The sequence below is a fragment of the Sorex fumeus genome, unplaced genomic scaffold, assembly GCF_029834395.1.
Source record: "Sorex fumeus unplaced genomic scaffold, SorFum_2.1 ptg000127l, whole genome shotgun sequence".
Lineage (NCBI taxonomy): Eukaryota > Metazoa > Chordata > Mammalia > Eulipotyphla > Soricidae > Sorex > Sorex fumeus.
In genome coordinates, this window is record NW_026606184.1 from 583297 (window position 1) to 602299 (window position 19003).

Sequence of the window (19003 nt, forward strand, 5' to 3'; positions counted from 1 at the left end):
CTCACCCTGTGCCCCTCTCTCCTCCCCCTGCGCCCCTCTCCTCCCCCCTGCGCCCCTCTCCTCCCCCTTCACCCCTCCCCTTACCCCAGCGACCTCTACCCCAGATATCCCCACCCCAGCGACCCCCACCCCAGGGACCACCACTCCAGGGAACTCCCACCTCAGTGCCCCCACCCCAGGGACCCCCACCCGAGGACCCCCCCACCCGAGGGAGCCCCAGTACTGGCCCTCCCCCCACTGTGCCTGAGCAGAGTCACCATCACGCGTTTTCCTTGTGAAATGAACTAAAGGAAGTTTTCACCCTCCCCCCCCCCCCCCCCCCGCCAACTGGGCACTCTCAGAACCCCCATCCTCTGGTCAGCCTTAGAGCTTTATGGGCACCACGTGGGTCACAGAAGGTTCTCAGCATGATACGGGCTCTGAGGCTGATTTCCAGAAAGTTCCACCCTTCCTGTGGGGCACCCCCCCACCTTTCCGGGTTCATGTCTGGCGTCTCTGCTTTGTCCATGTGGGCATGGGGGGGACTGCGGGGGCGGGGTTTAGGAGGGACACGGGCCTCCGGGGTGCAGAGGGAGCCCCAGGAAGAAGCTGCTGTTTGTAGAAGGAGCCCTTGTGACAGGAAGTGGAGGTCAGTGAGGTCAGGAGGGGAACTGTTCTGACCTTGGCTGGGGTCAGGCAGGAGATGGAGCTGTGTGGCCGCCTCCCTGGGGTGGGGGTGAGCTGGGGCCGCCTGTCTGGGCTCACACTGCCGCATGGAAGGGTCTGGAACATTCCGGCCAACCCACAATGTGCAGCTGTGGGTCCCTGTGCTTATAAGACAGGCCGTGGGCCGGGCTCTCCAGGGGACCCCTGGGGCTTACCACCAGCCAGAGGTGAATGTGGACCCCAGGAACCGAGGGGAGGGTTCACTCACTTTGGTTAGGTCAAGAGGGGGGCAGCCCCCTGGAAATCCCCCCACAGTCCACAGCCGCCATGAGAGGAGTTGGCACTGGGCCCTTGTCTGCCAGGGATGCCACAAAAGGAGACATGACTGTCCCCTCCATCACCGCCACATGTCCTACTTGCTGAGAAGTGAGAGGGGCCAGGCAGGGGAGGGGACATGAGGGGTGACCCCCACTGAGCGCCCCCCCACCCCCCAGCTCAGGGTCTGGCTCTTGAGTAAGCCTTGGCACTGGAGCTGGGAGATTCGCATCATTCCCTGGCAGGATGGGGGTGCTGTGGCCAGGCTCACCCCCGCAGAGTGGGGCAGTGGCAAAGCTCTGGGTGTCTGGACCAGCCTGGACCAACCTGGACAGCAGGGGGCTGGGGGCAGTTACCCTGTGGCATGCCCTTGAGATGGCCTTTGATCTAGTTACAGAGCCTGTGCTGGGCCCAGTGTATCGTTTTTTTTTTTTTTTTTTTTTTTTTTTGCTTTTTGGGTCACACCCGGCAATGCTCAGGGGTTCCTCCTGGCTCATACACTCAGGAATTACCTCTGGTGGTGCTTGAGGGACCCTATGGGATGCTGGGAATTGGACCTGGGTTGGCCGCGTGCAAAGCAAACGCCCTCCCCGCTGGGCTATCGCTCCAGCCCCTGGGCCTAGTGTATCTTAAAAAAAAAAAAAAATTGGGGTCAGAGCGATAAATAATAAAGAAAAAATAAAAAAAAAGAAAATAAAAATAAAGAAATCTCAGGGCTGGGAGGAAAAGAGACAGTTACTAATTCAACCATCAATGGGATGACAGTGATACAGTGATACAGTGATAGTGACACAGTGATACTTTTTTATTGAACCACTGTGAAATACATACTTCCGATGCCCAGTCAGGACTGGGTTTCAGCATCCAATGTTCCCTACAGCGCTGGGAGTGTTTATAACCCGGGCCAGGGTTACCTTCTCACTTTGGAGAACGCATTGCTGGACAGAAAACTGCCCTCACTGGCGCACGGGTCACTCTCCTGCCCAGGCCCAGAGGCCAGGCCTGTGGGGCCTTTTGCTAACTCTCTGCATGCCATGTACTCTGCATGCCAGCCAGGATCGACTGTTACTGTTTTTGGCCAGGATTCAGCGGGCTGGACCCAGAGGCAAGAACAGACTTTCTGGCTGCGAGCATCTTTGCAGACCCCCCAGGGGGGACCCCGGGCGGCGGTGTCCTGGGCCCAAGGAATCTCCTGGCCTCGGAGGGGGAGGTGGCCCTGTCCTCGGTGTGGCCCCGGGGACACGGAACGCCCGGTTTCCGTTCATCTTGTTGTTTATCAAGTGTCCCTGGAGCCAGAAAGGAACCGAGAGCTGAGCCCAGCAGCACCCTGAGTTCCTGCTGGAATCAGCTTACGGGATGGGAGGGGTTTGCCAACATGGGGTCAGCAAACGTGTTTGATTATCTCTGCCCGGCCCCCTGCCCCTGGCAAGGAAGGAGCCCCCCGTTCTGTCCGGTGGGCTTTGGTGACCTCAGGAAAGGGACACAGTGACAGAACTCCTTCATGAGGGCCCTGGGGAGGTGCGGGCGCCCGCTGCTTCCCAGAATTCTAGGTCACCCACTTCCTGGGTGCCAGTTGAGTGAGTCATCTGCCTGGTCAGCTTCCTCCCTCCTGCCAGCTGTCGCCCTTCCCCGCCTTTGTCCCCCACTCAGAACTTCTGCCTTGGGGCTCAGCGGGTGAATTCCCTGCCTCTGCCCCTGCCCCGAAGCGACTGGATTTGGAAAATGAGGCTCTGAACTTTCTAGAAGCAAGTGATCCCTTCCTGGTAAGGAGCAGGGTTTTACTGTGCATCTCCTAGACGGAGCTGGCTGCAAACTGGTCCCTCTACCCCGGAGCAGATGAGACCAGGCGATGCACTTGAATCTGAACCTCCCAATGTCCAGGCTGGGGTTCAGCAGGACACAGGCCGGCCCAGACCCAGAGAAAGGTCCAATAGCGCCTCCTGCTGGCCGAGGTGCAAATGGCAGCTGGGAAATTCACCGCTCTGACTCACCTGTCCCAGGTGTGACCGAGCCAGCCGCTGTCTGGGCGCACCCACCACACCCACAGCCCCTTCCTCATCCCCAGAGGACCTCACACACCCCTTAGGCCACCGGAGGGTGGGGTTGGGCACTGGAGCAGAAGTTTCTCATTTCCAACAGAAAACGAATAACAAAGTAGAAGTGCAGGAAATAAAGGCTCACTCTTCAACATTCCAGAGTGTCAATGTTTAACTGGTGCTGCCCCTGGGTTACATAAGAATGGTTTCAGGCTGCGTTAAAAAAAAAAAAAACGTGTACAAAGACTGGCCTATGTATCTGGGGAACATAAAGTAACAAAATAGGAGACTAACACCCAAGAATGGCCGAGATTAGTACCAGGAATTTTCCTCCATGGCTTGGAGACCAGCCACACATACTAGGGAAAAGGGAGCTCAGATAGAGAAGGGAGCACCAAATAAAGGGTGTTGGGAGGATCCTCCCAGGATGGGAGAAGCATGCTGAAAGTAGACTATAGACCGAACATGATTGCCACTCAATGCCTCGCTTGCAAACCACAGCACCCAAAAGGAGAGAGAGAACAGAAGGGAATGCCCTGCCACAGAGGCAAGGTGGCATGGGGGGATAGGGGGTGGGAGGGATGCTGGGACCCGTGGTGGTGGAAAATGGGCACTGGCGGAGGGATGGGTATTCGATCATTGTATAACTGAAACCCAAGCACAAAAATTTGTAAGTCTACAACTGTACCTCATGGTGTTTCACTAATAAAAATAAAAAAAAAAAGACTGGCTTATGTAAGGTCTCTCTCACACTGAGCTCCCAAAATAACTAAATTACATGGGACTAATGCCTTTATGCTTTGCAGAGTGATGGATAAGAAAAGGATTTATCCACCAGGAAACTGAATTAACAGGAAAATGGGAAGGACGCGGTTGAGTGGAGGGAAGGAAAAGCAAGAGAAGAAATTAAAAAAAAAATTATTAGTGAGACACCATGAGATACAGTTGTAGACTTACAAATTCTTGTGCTTGGGTTTCAGTTATACAATGATCGAGTACCCACCCCTCCACCAGTGCCCATTCTCCACCACCAATGATCCCAGCACCCCCCCCCACCCACCCAAGAGAAGAAATTTAAAGAGATTCATAAGCATTAAAACACACACACACACACACACACACACACGCACGCACACACATGCACACAGAGAGGACAGAGGTTAAGGTATTTGCTTTGCACACGATCGATCTGGGTTCATCCCCAGCCCTACTTAGGGTCCCTCTGAGCCCTGCCAGGAAGGACTTAAGCCCTAAGTACCGCTGGCTGTGGCACTGGAAAAAAAAAATCTTAAAAAAATGAAGTTTGGGGCTGGAGCAATAGCACAGCTTGCACGCGGCCAACCCGGGTTCGATTCCCAGCATCCCATAGGGTCCCCCGAGCACCGCCAGGAGTGATTCCTGAGTGCAGAGCCAGGAGCAACCCCTGTGCATTGCCGGGTGTGACCCAAAAAAGCAAAAAAAAAAAAAAAAAAAATTTGCTTAAAAGGCATAAAAGGATGGCATGCATCCAGTGATTTAAGTTTGTCTTCATATAAAGCTCATCAGAGGTCTCAGTGATCTGGACCCTCCTTACTTCTTTGCAACAGATGCAAGTTGCCTTTGTGAGTGAAGATGTTTTCCCACTGAGTGGGGGGGGGGGGGGGTGCGCACCTCTGCGGTCCTCCGAGCCTGCAGTGGCGCGCGCGGGCCGCCAGAGAAGGGCCGCTCTAGCCCGCGCCGCTCGGTGGTGCCCAGGCTGCAGGCGGCGCGGGGGAGGCCGCTCTAGCCCGCCCGCTCGGTGGTGCCCGGGCTGCAGGCGGCGCGGGGGAGGCCGCTCTAGCCCGCCCGCTCGGTGGTGGCCATGCTGCAGGCGGCGCGGGGTGGTAGAGGGAGGCCGCTCTAGCCCGCCCGCTCGGTGGTGCCCAGGCTGCAGGCGGCGCGGGGGAGGCCGCTCTAGCTCGCCCGCTCGGTGGTGCCCGGGCTGCAGGCGGCGCGGGGGAGGCCGCTCTAGCCCGCCCGCTCGGTGGTGCCCGGGCTGCAGGCGGCGCGGGGGAGGCCGCTCTAGCCCTCCCGCTCGGTGGTGCCCAGGCTGCAGGCGGCGCGGGGGAGGCCGCTCTAGCCCTCCCGCTCGGTGGTGCCCGGGCTGCAGGCGGCGCGGGGGAGGCCGCTCTAGCCCGCCCGCTCGGTGGTGCCCGGGCTGCGGGCGGCGCGGGGGAGGCCGCTCTAGCCCGCCCGCTCGGTGGTGCCCATGCTGCAGGCGGGCTCGGGGGGCGCGGGGCGCGGGGCGCGGGGGTCGCAGGGGCCGCAGGGGCTGCAGGTGCGGCCCGGGCTGTTCCTGGGCGCGGCCGTGGCGGAGCCGGGCGGCCTGCAAGAGGCGGGCATCGCGGCCGTGCTGTCGGTGGACGCGCAGCCGCCGGCCTGGACCCCCGGCGCCGCGGGCCTGGGGCTGCGGACACTGTTCGTGGCGGCGCTGGACAGCCCCGAGGCCGACCTGCTCAGCCAGCTGGACCGCTGCGTGGCCTTCCTGCTCGGGGCCCGCGCCGACGGCCGCGCCGCGCTGGTGCACTGGTCAGCGGCGTCGGGGGGACCCGGGGGGTGGGCAGCGGGGACGGGGTGGACTCCCGGGGACGAGGGTCTCAGCATCCCAGGGATGGGGTGGGCACCCGGGAACGGGGGTCTCAGTATCCCAGGGACAGCCTGGGCATCTGGGAACGGGCTGGACACCCGGAGATGAGCACCCCAGGGACAGGGTGGGCACCCGGGGACTGGGGTCTTAGCATCCCAGGGAGGGGCTGGGCACCCAGAGACGAGGGTCTCAGCATCCCAGGGATGGGGTGGGCACCCGGGGACTGGGGGTCTCAGCATCCCAGGGACAGGCTGGGCATTTGGGAACGGGCTGGACTCCCGGGGACGGGGGGTCTCAGTATCCCAGGGACAGCCTGGGCGTCTGGGGACGGGGCTCTCAGCATCCTAGGGAGGGGCGGGGCACTTGGAGACAAGGGTCTCAGCATCCCAGGGATGGGGTGGGCACCTGATGATGGGGGTCTCAGTATCCCAAGGACAGGTTGGATACCCGGGCACGAGGGTCTCAGCATCCCAGGGATGGGCTGGGCAGATGGGGGCCGGGGTGGGCATCTGGGGACGGGGGTCTTAGCATCCCAGGGACAGCCTGGGCATCTGAGAACGGGCTGGACACCCGGAGATGAGCACCCCAGGGATGGTGTGGGCACCCGGGGACTGGGGGTCTCAGCATCCCAGGGACAGGCTGGGCATCTGGGAGCAGGGGTCTCAGCATCTCAGGGATGGGGTGGGCACCCGGAGACGAGGGTCTCAGCATCCCAGGGACAGGCAGGGCATCTGGGGACGAAGGTCTCAGCATCCAGGGACAGGGTCCTTGGCATCCCAGGGGGACTAGGGTCTTGGCATCCCCGGAGAACCGGGGTCTCGGCCATCAGGATTTTGTTTTTTGGGGAGCAGCATCTCAGCATTGGGGACTGTGGTCTCAGCCGTCCGGGGACCCCTCAGCATCTGGGGACCAGGATCTGGCATCCTGGGGACGAGCCGGGCATCCTGGCTCTGTGTCAGGGACCCTCTGGGGTGCTGCGGGTGGAACCCGGCTGGGCACATGCAGGGTCAGCACCGCTCCCATCTGCCCTCTGGGTTTCGGGCTCCCTGATGGGCCGCGGGGTGGGGGTGGGGGGTGCATGGTGGTGTCTGGGGCAGGGTCCGATCGTTCCTGTGGGTCTCATCTTCTCGGTCTCCTCCAGCCACGCGGGGGTCAGTCGGAGTGTGGCCGTCGTGACCGCGTTTCTCATGAAGACCGAGAAGCTGCCCTTTGAGGTGGCCTACGCTGAACTCCAGGCTCTGAAACCAGAGGCCAAGTGAGTGCCTGGGTGATGCTGTCAGGGAGGAAGGGAGGAGGGGGGGAGAGAGAGGGAGAGAGAGAGGGAGATGGAGGGAGAGTTTCTGCGCAGGATGAACGAGGGCTTCGAGGCGCAGCTGAAGCTGTACCAGGCCATGGGCTGTGAGGTGGACACGGCCAGCATCCTTTACAAGCAGTACCGCCTGCAGAAACTGACCGAGAAGTACCCAGGTAGGCGGCTATGGCAGCTGTGGGGGGCATTTTTCCTGCCCAGGGCCCGATGTGGGGGGTGGGGGGGCGGCAGGAAGTGGCTGCGTCCAGTGGACAGGGGTCCGTCCCCGTGGGCTGGGGTCCATCTTGTGGGCTGGGGTCCATCTCTGTGGGCTGGGGTCTGTCCCTGTGGGCTGGGGTCCGTCCCTTTGGCCTAGGATCTGTTTCTGTGGGCTGGGGTCCATCCCCGTTGGCTGGGGTCTGTCTCATGGGCTTGGATCCGTCTCCATGGGTTGGGGTCCATCCCCGTGGGCTGGGGTCCATCTTGTGGGCTGGGGTCCATCTCGTTGGCTGGGGTTCGTCCCCGTTGGCTGGGGTCTGTCTCATGGGCTTGGATGCATCTCCATGGGTTGGGGTCCGTCCCCGTGGGCTGGGGTCCATCTTGTGGGCTGGGGTCCATCTCCGTGGACTGGGGTCTGCCCCTGTGGGCTGGGGTCCGTCCCTTTGGCCTAGGATCTGTTTCTGTGGGCTGGGGTCCATCCCCGTTGGGTGGGGTCTGTCTCATGGGCTTGGATGCGTCTCCATGGGTTGGGGTCCGTCCCCGTGGGCTGGGGTCCATCTTGTGGGCTGGGGTCCATCTCCGTGGGCTGGGGTCTGCCCCTGTGGGCTGGGGTCCATCCCTTTGGCCTAGGATCTGTCTCTGTGGGCTGGGGTCCGTCCCCGTGGGGTCTGTCTCCGTGGACTGGCCGCAGTGTCCGACTTCCTCTCCCGGGCTGTGGAATTCCGGGCCCCTGCCCTGGCGGGGGGCTTCGCGGCCTGATCCCACCGTGCCCCCCAGAGCTGCGGCACCTGCCCCCAGAGCTCTTTGCCGCTGACCCCAGTGCTTCACGTCAGGACCGGCCGGACCAGGCGCTCTACAGGTGCCGGAAATGCAGGTGAGTTCTGGCAGCCTCTGGAACGTTCTGGCAGCCTCTGGAATGTTCTTGCATCCTGCCCGGTGACCGTGGGCTGCGGGGAGCAGTGGGGAGCGACAGTGTCCGAGCTGGGGGTGGCAGCCATGGGTGGGGGCACTCAGCCCAGCGTCCCTCTCACCCCTGCAGGCGCGCGCTGTTCCAGAGGTCCAGCGTCCTGGGCCACAGTGAGGGCAGCGGTGCCCTGGCCTTCGCCCACAAGAGGGGGGCCGTGCTTGGCGCGCTGACCCCCGGGGGTCCCGCCCAGTGCACTTCCCATTTCATCGAACCTGTGCAGTGGATGCAGCCGGCCCTCCTGGGGGTGCTGGACGGCCAGGTGAGCCCCCCGGTCCCGGCACCCCGCGTCTGTCCCTCTGTGGTTTTCCTGCCTGACCCTGACCCGTCTCTGGGCCCCCTGCACCACGCCACCTGTCAGTATGCGGGTGTAGACGGGGATCCGGCCAAAACAGACCATTCCCGTAGAGCCTGCTGGGAGAAACAGCAAGTCACTCTGCAAGTCGGATGCCCAGGACGCAGTCTGGCACCCCGGAAATATTATTTAAAACACTTGGGGGCCAGAGCGATAGCACAGAGGGCGCGGCCGACCTGGGTTCGATTCCCGGCATCCCATAGGGTCCCCTGAGCACCGCCAGGAGTGATTCCTGAGTGCAGAGCCGGGAGTCAGCCCTGAGCGTCGCCGGGTGTGACCCAAAACAAAAACTAAAACCCAAAACAACCCATGAGAGAATTATTAACCTAAATGAATTGGTATAGATTTATTGAAAACTTCCTCCCTCCCTCCCTTCCTCCCTCCCTCCCTCCCTCCCTCCCTTCCTTCCTGTTTTTGGGTCCCACCCGGCAATGCTCAGAGCTGACTCCTGGCTCTGCACTCAGGAATCACTCCTTACGGTGCTCGGGGGACCCTATGGGATGCCGGGAATCGAACCCGGGTCGACTGCGTGCAAGGCAAACGCCCTCCCTGCTGGATAGATAGCCTGTCCAGTCCCATGACTCTTCTCCTCCTCCTCCTCCTCCTCCTCCTCCCTTTTGGGTCCCACCCTGCGATGCTCAGGGCTGACTCCTGGCTCTGCACTCAGGAATCACTCCTGGCGGTGCTCAGGGGGACCCAGTAAGATGCCGGGGATCGAACCCGGGTCGGCCGCGTGCAAGGCCAACGCCCTCCCACTGTGCTGTCTCTCCGGCCCCACAAAAGCGTAGACCCCCCCCCACCCACACACACACACGCACACACACACACCCCACTCCCCGGGTAACGTGGGCGTCCTGTCCCATCCCAGCCACCCCTTCCTGCACGTCACGCTCGCTCTGGGGGCTGCCACTGCATCTCGGGACGTGGGTGAGGCTGACTCTCCCCCCCGCCCCCCTCTTGCAGCTGCTTTGTCCCAAGTGCAAGGCCAAGTTGGGCTCCTTCAACTGGTGCGGGGAACAGTGCTCCTGCGGCCGCTGGGTCACGCCCGCCTTCCAGATCCACAAGAACCGAGTGGATGAGATGAGACAGCTGCCGGCCCCGGGGCCGCCGACGGGGGAGCCCAGCTAGTGACGGGCGCCGGGCTGCGGGGAAGGAAGGACTCTGGGGATCCCGGCTCCCCCACCACCCGTGGCCCGGCCTGGGAGCTGGACTTGGAACTGCTGCCACGCGGGCAGGCGCTTTTCGTGGACACCAAATCCGTGGCCACATGGACGGGGCGACTGGATGGTGAAAGCCCGTCTCTCTTGTTTCTGATTTTAAACTGAGTCGGCAACTGGATCTCCACATCTCGTAACACAAATGAAAATTGCCGTGTTTTTTTTTTTGTTGTTTCATTTACTATCCCCAGGGGTAGAGCGATAGCACAGCGGGTAGGGTGGTTGCCTTGCACGCAGCCGACCCGGGTTCGATTCCCAGCATCCCCTAGGGTCCCCCGAGCACCGCCAGGAGTGATTCCTGAGTGCATGAGTCGGGAGTCAGCCCTGAGCATCGCTGGGTGTGACCCAAAAAGGGGAAAAAAAAAAAAGTAACAAGAAGTCTCACAATGGAGGCGTTACTGGTGCCTGCTCCAGCAAATCGATGAACAACGGGAGGACGGTGCTACGACCCCCTTCCAAAACTCTCCTCTGATGGGAACTGGGGGGCAAGTTCCCCCATACACGCCGCCGGAGAGTACCTGGTCGCAGCCCCAGGATCATGAGAAGCAGTGAGAGAGAGAGATGTCCTGATCTGCCTGGCCAAGTCATTCCAGGCCGCATGGGCACAGGCACGGGGTGGGCAGGGGTCTCACTGGAGGTCCAGGCATCATTGCCAGGTTCTGCCTCTCACTCTGATCTCGCTTGATCTGTTAGGAAGAACTTCTGCCCACCCCCCAGTCTCAGCTGGGTCTGTGCCACTGAGGGTCTCCGGGGCCCCTCCGGAGTGCAGGCCCCTTCCCGCCTCAGAAACCGGCTTTGAGCAGCTGGTGTCCTGAGTGGGTCGTCAGAGAGAGAAGGGAGACCGGGTAGCAGACGCTCTAGCAGGTAAGAGTGGACCCAGCAGCAACCAGAAGGGGAAATGCAAGGTAATCAGGCAGCACCCATAGCACAGCGGTAAGGCGCTTGCCTTGTGCGCGGCCAGCCCGGCCGAGCCGGGTTCGATTCCTCCGCCCCTCTCGGAGAGCCCGGCAAGCTCCCGAGAGTATCTCGCCCGCACGGCAGAGCCTGGCAAGCTCCCCGTGGCGTATTTGATATGCCAGACACAGTAACAACAAGTCTCATGATGGGGACGTTACTGGGCCCGCTCGAGCAAATCGATGAACAACGGGAGGACAGTGATTTTTATTAGTGACACACCATGAGGTGCAGTTGTAGACTTACAAATTTTCGTGCTTGGGTTTCAATTATACAAGGATCAAGTACCCATCCCTCCACCAGTGCCCATTTCCCACCACCACGGATCCCAGTATCCCTCCCACCCCTCATCCCCCCATCCCACCCTGCCTCGTGGCAGGGCACTCCCTTTTGTTCTCTCTCTCCTCTTGGGTGCTGTGGTTTGCAAAAGAGGCATTGAGTGGCAATCATGTTCGGTCTATAGTCTACTTTCAGCATGCTTCTCCCATCCTGGGAGGATCCTCCCAACACCCTTTATTTGGTGCTCCCTTCTTCAGGCAGTACCTATTAACATTTCCAGGGAATCAAAAAAGACATTTTAGCAGTGGCAGGAAACGCACAGAAAGGGCTGCTCCCTGCCAGTGGTGCTGAGACTGTGGACAGCTACCCTGTGCTACAAAGTGTAATGGGGCACATCTTACTACTCCGACTTACTTCATACCCAGCACACAGTATGAAGACGTCGGTTCAGGTTCGAGATGCAGTGACAGAGCACTGCCTTGTGTGTTGAGATTCAGGGTTCCGCCATGCAGTACCACCAAAGGAAAAAAAAGAAAAAGCATTGTAAGGGGCTGGAGCGATAGCACAGCGGGGAGGGCGTTTGCTTTGCACGCGGCCGACCCGGGTTTGATTCCCAGCATCCCATATGGTCCCCCGAGCACCGCCGGGGTAATTCCTGAGTGCAGAGCCAGGAATAACCCCTGAGCATCGCTGGGTGTGATTCAAAAAGCAAAAATAAATAAAAAAATATAAAAAGAACAGAACACAGACTTAGCATGTGCAAGTTTCTGTTAAAAAAAAATTGTAAGTACCCATCAATGGGGAAATGAAAAAAAGAGGGGAAAAAAACAAAAAAACCTGTGATCTGAGGGCTGGAGTGATAGCCCAGCGGAGAGGGCGTTTGCCTTGCACGTGGCCAACCCGGGTTTGATTCCCAGCATCCCATAGGGTCCCCCGAGCACCGCCAGGAGTAATTCCTGAGTGCAGAGCCAGGAGGAACCCCTGTGCGTCTCCGGGTGTGACCCAAAAAGCCAAAAAAAAAAAAATTCTGTGATCTAACAGATAAAGCACTTAGATCAAAAAATACTGCAGGGGACTGGATCACTACTACAGCGACTAGGGCGTTTGCGGTGGACACTTGGAACCCCGTATCCCTGAGGACAGAGCCAGGAGTAACCCCTGAGCACTGCTAGGGGTGACTCCCAAGCTCGAGAAACTGGACCAAAAAAAATACTGGCGCAGGAAGAGATGTTTGAAGGCTCTGTGTCCCTAAAGCAATGCCCTCAACCCACTGCGTGCATGCATCTGAACTTGTGCTTGAGAAAGGGAGCTGGGGTGGGAAGCGGCTGCAGGAATTCTTTCAAATTCCAAGTAGAAATTGGTCGGAGGGGAACGGCTAGGAGAGCAGAGCTTGGCTTGGGGCGGTGAGAAGAATCTGCACTTTTTAGTTATTATTATTAGTCACTTTATTATTATTTTTTATTATTGCTTTTTTTTTTTTTTGGTTTTTGCGTCACACCTGGCGATGCACAGGGGCTCCTCCTGGCTCTGCACTCAGGAGTTACTCCTGGCGGTGCTCGGGGGACCCTATGGGATGCTGGGAATCGAACCCGGGTCGGCCGCGTGCAAAGCAAACGCCCTCCCCGCTGTGCTATCGCTCCAGCCCCTGTTATCATTTTTTTGTTTTTGTTTTCAGGTCACACCTGTGGTGCTCAGAACTCACTCCTGGCTCTGATTGTTATCATTTCTTGTTTTGGGGTCACACCCGTGGTGCTTGGAGCTTAGTCCTAGCTCTGATTGTCATTATCATTATTTCTTTTTTGTTTTGGGGTCACATCCATCAGTGCTCGGGCCTCACTCCTGGCTCTGATTGTCATTTTTTTTTTGTTTTTGGGTCACACCTGTGGTGCTCAGAGCTCACTCCTGGCTCTGACTGTCATTATTATTATTATTATTATTATTTTTGGATCAGATACATTGTTGCTCAGGGCTCACTCCTGGCTCTGTTATTATCATTATTTTGCTTTTGGGGTCCACCCAGCGGTGCTTAGGACTCACTCCTGGCTGTCATTAGTATCATCATTCCTGTTTGGGGCCACACCCATGGGTGCTCAGGCCTCACTCCTGGCCCTGACTGTCATTCCCATCATTATTTTGGTTTCGGGGTTGCACCCTGCAGTGCTCAGGGCTCACTCCTGGCTCTATCATTAGCATGATTCCTGTTTGGGACCAGCACCCATGGGTGCTCAGGGCTCACTCCTGGCTCTGACTGTCATTAGCATCATTATCTTGGCGTAGCACCCGCGGTGCTCAGGGTTCACCCCTGGTCCAGCCTGTCATCAGCATCATCATTCCTGTTGGTGCCCCCCGAGGGACAGTAACGGGCAGTAACGGGGGTCGCTGGGCGCCCGGGGGTCGGTTTGGGTCCGCGGCGGCCGCCGGGTCCTAGTGCGAGGCGGGTTGCCCCCTGGACGCCCGGGAAGGGGGTCGCGCCCCCCGATCCCCAACCTGAGCGAGCCCCGCGGGGACTTTGGGGCCATTCGCGGGCGCCCCCCGGGAAGCGGGTTATCTAGTGGGGGGCTGCTCCTGGCGGGCGAGGGAGCGGGGCTAGCGGGGTGCCCAGGGCGCGGCCGGCTCTGCCCCCGGCCCGGGTCCCCCAGCGCGTCCGGGAGGGCGCTGGGGTCTCCCCGTGTTGCCCGGGGGTGGGATCTGCGCGCCCCGAGGCGGAGCTCCGGGCGCTGGAAAACTTGCCTCGAGTTGCATCAGCGCGGCGAGACCCGAGCATCCGAGCCCGGAGCTCCGCGGCCCCAGAACGCGTTGCGAGGAGGTTTGTCCCCCGGCGGCCGCCGTCGCCGCTGCGCCTGCAAAAAGTTTGTCCCCCGGCGGCCGCCGTCGCCGCTGCGCCCGCAAAAAATTTGTTCCCCGCCGGCCGCCGTCGTAGCTGCGCCCGCAAAAAGTTTGTTCCCCGGCGGCCGCCGTCGCAGCTGCGCCCGCAAGAAGTTTGGCCCCCGCCGGCCGCCGTCGCAGCTGCGCCGGGGGGAGTTTGGCCGCCGCCGGCCGCCGTCCTTCCGCCTCGCTTCCGGGAACGCGCAGGTGTCTGCGGGGTCCGGCGGGCGCGGCGGCGCCATGGAGCCCCCGAGGCCGGACGAGGAGTGGGGTGAGCGGGCCGGACGGGTCGGGGGTCCCGGCGAGCCCCTCGGTCCATTCCCTGCGGGGCGCGGGCCCCCGCGTAGCCCCTGACAAGCCCCGCGCGACCCCCGGGCGCGGGCCCCGGCGTGACCCCGGGCCGCCCCCAGGTCCCCGGGCGACCCCCGGGCGCCGTCCCGGCCCTGTCCGCGGGCGACCCCGGCGTGTCCCCCCGCCGGACCCCTCCGGTGGTGCCCCCGGGGTGTCCCTGTCCGGCCCCGATGTCCAGCAGGAGGCGGCAGGGGGTCCCCGCCCCCCGCGCCTGCCGCGTCTGGAAGGTTCTCCCCGCAGTAGTGACCGCTCGCGCCCCTCTGTCCCCCCAGACTCCGCCCTGTTCGCCGAGCTCGGCTACTTCCCCGAGGCCGAGGACCCCCAGCTGGACGCGGGGACCGAGCCATATGTAAGTGACCCCGAGGGTCAGCTCGCAGCTGTGCCGCTGCCCGGCCCTGGACACCACGGGTGACCCCGGGGAGGGTCACGAGGCACTTGGCCGGCAGGGGCAGCGGGGACGGTCGATCGGGCAGCCCTGGACACCACGGGTGACCCCGGGGAGGGTCACTAGGCACTTGGCCGGCAGGGGCAGCGGGGACGGTCGATCGGGCAGCCCTGGACACCACGGGTGACCCCGGGGAGGGTCACGAGGCACTTGGCCGGCAGGGGCAGCGGGGACGGTCGATCGGGCAGCCCTGGGCACTACGGGTGGCCAGGGAGGGTCACTAGGCACCGGGGATGATCGGGGGTCCAGGGGGGTCGTCGCATCCCGCCCGGGGAACTGCAGCATTGAAAGCGGAGTGAAGCGAGCGGAGCGTGGAGCTGACCCTCCCCGTTGGCCTCCGAGACCCTCCTCCCAGGCCGGGTCCGAGGGGACAGCCCGTGGCTTTTCCTTTCTGGCCGGAGTCCACGCGAGGAGAGATGCTCAGGGCCCTCCCCTGAGTCTGGGTGGTGCCCGGTGCCCTGCAGGGTGCTGGGGATGTGGCCTGGGGTCGCCTTGACTCTGCAGGTCCAAGACCACCCGGGAGCAGCGATCAGGCTGGAAGCCCTGGACCACACAGTCTCTTCTGGGCTGAAGTCAGTGCCGGGGGGGCCAGGGGACCTCCTTGGGCTGCTTTGCACCCAGGAGGCCCCCGGGCTCATCCCTGGTACTGGGTGCTGAGTGAGCCCTCACTGCTCTGGGCTATGCCCACAGGGACGTGGTTACGGGGAGCCTGGAACCCAGGCATCTTGGTGCTGATGCAGAAAGCTTGCAGAGTTGGAGGCTTCTGAAATGACACAGTTGCCAGGCTTAAAAGTTTTTTTATTTTGTTTTGATTTTTTTGGCATTTGGGGTGGAGCGATAGCACAGCGGGGAGGGCGTTTGCCTTGCACGCCACAAACCCGAGTTCGATTCCTCCGCCCCTCTCGGAGAGCCCGGCAAGCTACCAAGAGGATCTCACCCACTTGGCAAAGCCTGGCAAGCTCCCCGTGACGTATTCCATATGCCAGACACAGTAACAAGTCTCACAAGGTTACTGGGCCTGTTCGAGCGAATCGATGAACAACGGGAGGACAGTGACAGTGACAGTGGCATTTGGGGTCACACCTGGCGATGCTCAGGGCTTGCTACTCCTGGCTCTGTACTCGGGAGTCACTCCCTGTGGTGCTCTGGGGACCAAATGGGATGCCGGGGATCGAACCCGGGTCAGCTGCGTGCAAGGCGAACACCTTCCCCGCTGGACACTAGTCCAGCTCTGGCCCCAGGATTTTAAAGTTTTGATAGTAGATTCGAGCGAGGTGGAAGCCCAGACAGAAGCTTGAGAAGGAGTGGTCCCCAACGCACGTGACTGTCCTCACGTCTCCGTAGATCACCTGCATCAATATTTGCTCAATGAAGCGCCGTCTGATAAGGAAGCAGTTCCCCCCTCCCCTTCTCTTCCGTTCTCAGTGAAACTCAGCTGCATCCTGGACGTTTTGAAATGCTAGTGTTTTTTCTAGACAACGGTGACGGAGGGATTGTTAATCATTGCTGGATTGATGATTGTGGCCCGTGGCCTGAGGCTGGCCTCTCTGTTGGTGCCACTTTTGGTAGATGGACTCCCTCTGGCTCCGGGTCACCACTGTCCTGTGACGTGTTCTTGGCCCTCGTCCCTAATCGCAGAAGTTTAAAATAGCAGCTGGCAGCGCCTCCGCCACAGACTGTGAATCTGTGGGATCAGGCAGCAGCTCTGTGTGTGTGTGTGTGTGTGTGTGTGTGTGTGTATGCGTGTGCGCGTGTGCGTGTGTGCTTTGTGTGTGTGTGTGTGTGTAGGTCTAGGGGGCCGGGGGTTGGCCTGTGATGTGCTTCGTGTGTGTGTATGTGGCTTTGTGTGTGTGTGTGTGTGTGTGTGTAGGGGGCCGGGGGTTGGCCTGTGATGTGCTTCATGTGTGTTGTATGTGTGTGTGCTTTGTGTGTGTGTGTGTGTAGGTGTTGGGGGCCGGGGGTTGGCCTGTGATGTGCTTCGTGTGTGTGTATGTGGCTTTGTGTGTGTGTGTGTGTGTGTGTGTAGGGGACCAAGGGTTGGCCTGTGATGTGTTTCGTGTGTGTATGTGGCTTTGTGTGTGTGTGTGTGTGTGTGTGTGTGTGTGTGTGTAGGGGGCCGGGGGTTGGCCTGTGATGTGCTTCGTGTGTGTGTGTGTGTGTGTGTAGGTGTAGGTGTAGGGGGCCGGGGGTTGGCCAGTGACGTGCGTCTTGCTCACCCCGACTCATGCTTGCACCTGCGTTAAAAAAAACCCCCAACGGTCCAGGGGCCGGACAGATAGCACAGTGGGCAGGGCGCTTGCCTCGCGCATGCCAACCCGGGTTCCACCCCCAGCCCCAAACAGGGGCGCCCCCTGCCCTGCGGAAGTGATCCCTGAGCATCGCTGGCTGTGGCCCCAAGCCAAACAGCAAGGGCGAGGGCCGGGTCAGGCTGTGGGGGGACTCCCGAGCCCACAGGGTGGGTGTCCGGGACCGAGCCAGGGAGCAGCTTTCCGACTGGTGGGTGGCAGTTACGGTGACAGATTGGGGAGGGAGCGGGAACAGCTTTCTGATTGGATGGCAGTTACAAGGAGGAGCAGTTTTTTGATTGGTGGGCGGCAGGGGGAGCAGGCTTTTGATTGGTGGGCAGCAGCGGTGCAGCTTTCTGATTGGTGGGCGGCAGCTACCGGGACAGAAGGAGGGAGCGGGAACAGCTTTCTGATTGGATGGCAGTTACCTGGACAAGGAGGAGCAGCTTTTTGATTGGTGGGCGGCGGGGGAGGAGGAGGAGGAGTAACAGTGCAGCTTTCTGATTGGTGGGCGGCAGCTATGCGGGCAGAAGGAGGGAGTGGGGAACAGCTTTCTGATTGGATGGCAGTTACCAGGACAAGGAGGAGCGGCTTTCTGATTGGTGGGCGGCAGCGGTGAGGCTTTCTGATTGGTGGGTGGCAGCTATGCGGACAGAAGGAGGGAGCGGGGGAACAGCTTTCTGATTGGATGGCAGTTACCAGGACAAAGAGGAGCGGCTTTCTGATTGGTGGGCAGCAGCGGTGAGGCTTTCTGATTGGTGGGTGGCAGCTATGCGGACAGAAGGAGGGAGCGGGAGCAGCTTTCTGATTGGATGGCAGGTACCAGGCCAAGGAGGAGCGGCTTTTTGATTGGTGGACATCAGGGGGGAGCAGCTTTCTGATTGGTGGGCAGCATTGGTGCAGCTTTCTGATTGGTGGGCAGCATTGGTGCAGCTTTCTGATTGGTGGGCGCGGCAGTTATTGACAGTGTCCAGTGTTTTGCCTTTTAAGCGAATTTTTGACATTTCAACCATTTTTCTGCCGATTTGAAACCTGCAGGAGAACGCTTTTGATAACCTTGATTTCGACCTGGACCTGATGCCCTGGGAGGCCGGCCTCTGGGACCTCAGCAGGCCGCTCTGCACAGGTACCTCTGGCGACACGTGGGGGCCTGGGGTGGGGGCCGCCCCTCCCCTCTGCTGTGGCCCCGACCCCCGTTTCCTGCCAGTGAGCCAGAGGAACGCTCTGGGCTTTGCCTCGCATGGCAGCTGCTTTCCCGGAGAATTTTTTCCTGTTTCCTCCACTTTGCGGAAGGACTTTGGGAAATGTCCCCGGTGTGGCCAGCGCTAGGACAGAGCCGGCGTCGGAGGTGTCCACTGCATCCATGCATCCACTTCTCCTTCCCTGGCCTAGTTCTGGGGTGCCGGGCTCGGACCCCACGGAGGGCAGGAACCTAGACACGTGTCCGGCTACCACCGCCATGTCCTGGACTTGGGGCCCGGCAGGCTGGGCTGAAGCGTGACCTTGTGTCTTGCAGTGGACGACATCAAGACAGAGCCTCTGCCCCTGTCCCCGGCCGCCTCGCCGTACTCGGTGGAGTCTCCCGAATCCCTTGTCTCCTCCTCCTCTCCCTCCTCCTCTTCCTCCTCCTCTTCCACACAACATGTGCCTGTAAGTGGCCAGGCCTGGCCTGCGTCTGCTCTGTCTGTGCTGGGGCGGGTCTGGGGCTGAGGTGTGGGGCTTGGCCTGGCCTTCCTGCTTCCTGCTTGCTGTCCCCACCGTGGGGGCGACCAGGGTGGCTGTGTCAGTGACCCCTTGGCACGCAGCCCTTGATGCTCTCCTTCCGGCGGGGATGCCCGGCTCCATGTCTGGGCCAAGAGTCTGCAGCTTCTGCCAAGGATGCTCCTTGCTGCAATGACACCCTCAGATCGGACAGGGGGTGTCACAGCCGTCGTCTGTAGCCGCGGGGGGCCGCCTTGTCCTCTGTGTGGCCTTGAGGCGCTTCCTCGCCCATGAGTTCCACCAGGAGCTTCTTTGATCGTTTGTTTTTGTTTTGTTTTGTTTTGTTTGCTTTTTTGGGTCACACCCGGCGACACACAGTTTCCTCCTGGCTCTGCACTCAGGAATCACTCCTGGCGGTGCTCGGGGGACCCTATGGGATGCCGGGGATCGAACCCGGGTCGGCCGCGTGCAAGGCAAAT

At 60.7% G+C, this 19003-nt stretch overlaps 2 protein-coding genes across 2 annotated transcripts in view; both read left to right on the top strand.

Moving 5' to 3' along the window:
• Window positions 1-5208: 5208 nt before the first annotated feature.
• Window positions 5209-9724, top strand: DUSP12 (dual specificity phosphatase 12). The gene is made up of 6 exons (XM_056137775.1): window positions 5209-5543; window positions 6743-6856; window positions 6950-7068; window positions 7886-7982; window positions 8148-8334; window positions 9391-9724. Exons 1-6 carry the CDS (start codon window positions 5224-5226, stop codon window positions 9553-9555), a joined length of 1002 nt encoding a protein of 333 aa, XP_055993750.1. The 5' UTR covers window positions 5209-5223; the 3' UTR covers window positions 9556-9724.
• Window positions 9725-13888: 4164 nt separating this feature from the next.
• ATF6 (activating transcription factor 6) overlaps window positions 13889-19003 on the top strand; it is a 32604-nt gene continuing 27489 nt past the window's right edge. The window contains exons 1-4 of the mRNA XM_056137768.1: window positions 13889-14013; window positions 14366-14442; window positions 17862-17949; window positions 18340-18473. Of these exons, the coding sequence (XP_055993743.1) occupies window positions 13983-14013; window positions 14366-14442; window positions 17862-17949; window positions 18340-18473 (330 nt within the window). The 5' untranslated portion in view covers window positions 13889-13982. The remainder of the gene's footprint in view (window positions 14014-14365; window positions 14443-17861; window positions 17950-18339; window positions 18474-19003) is intronic.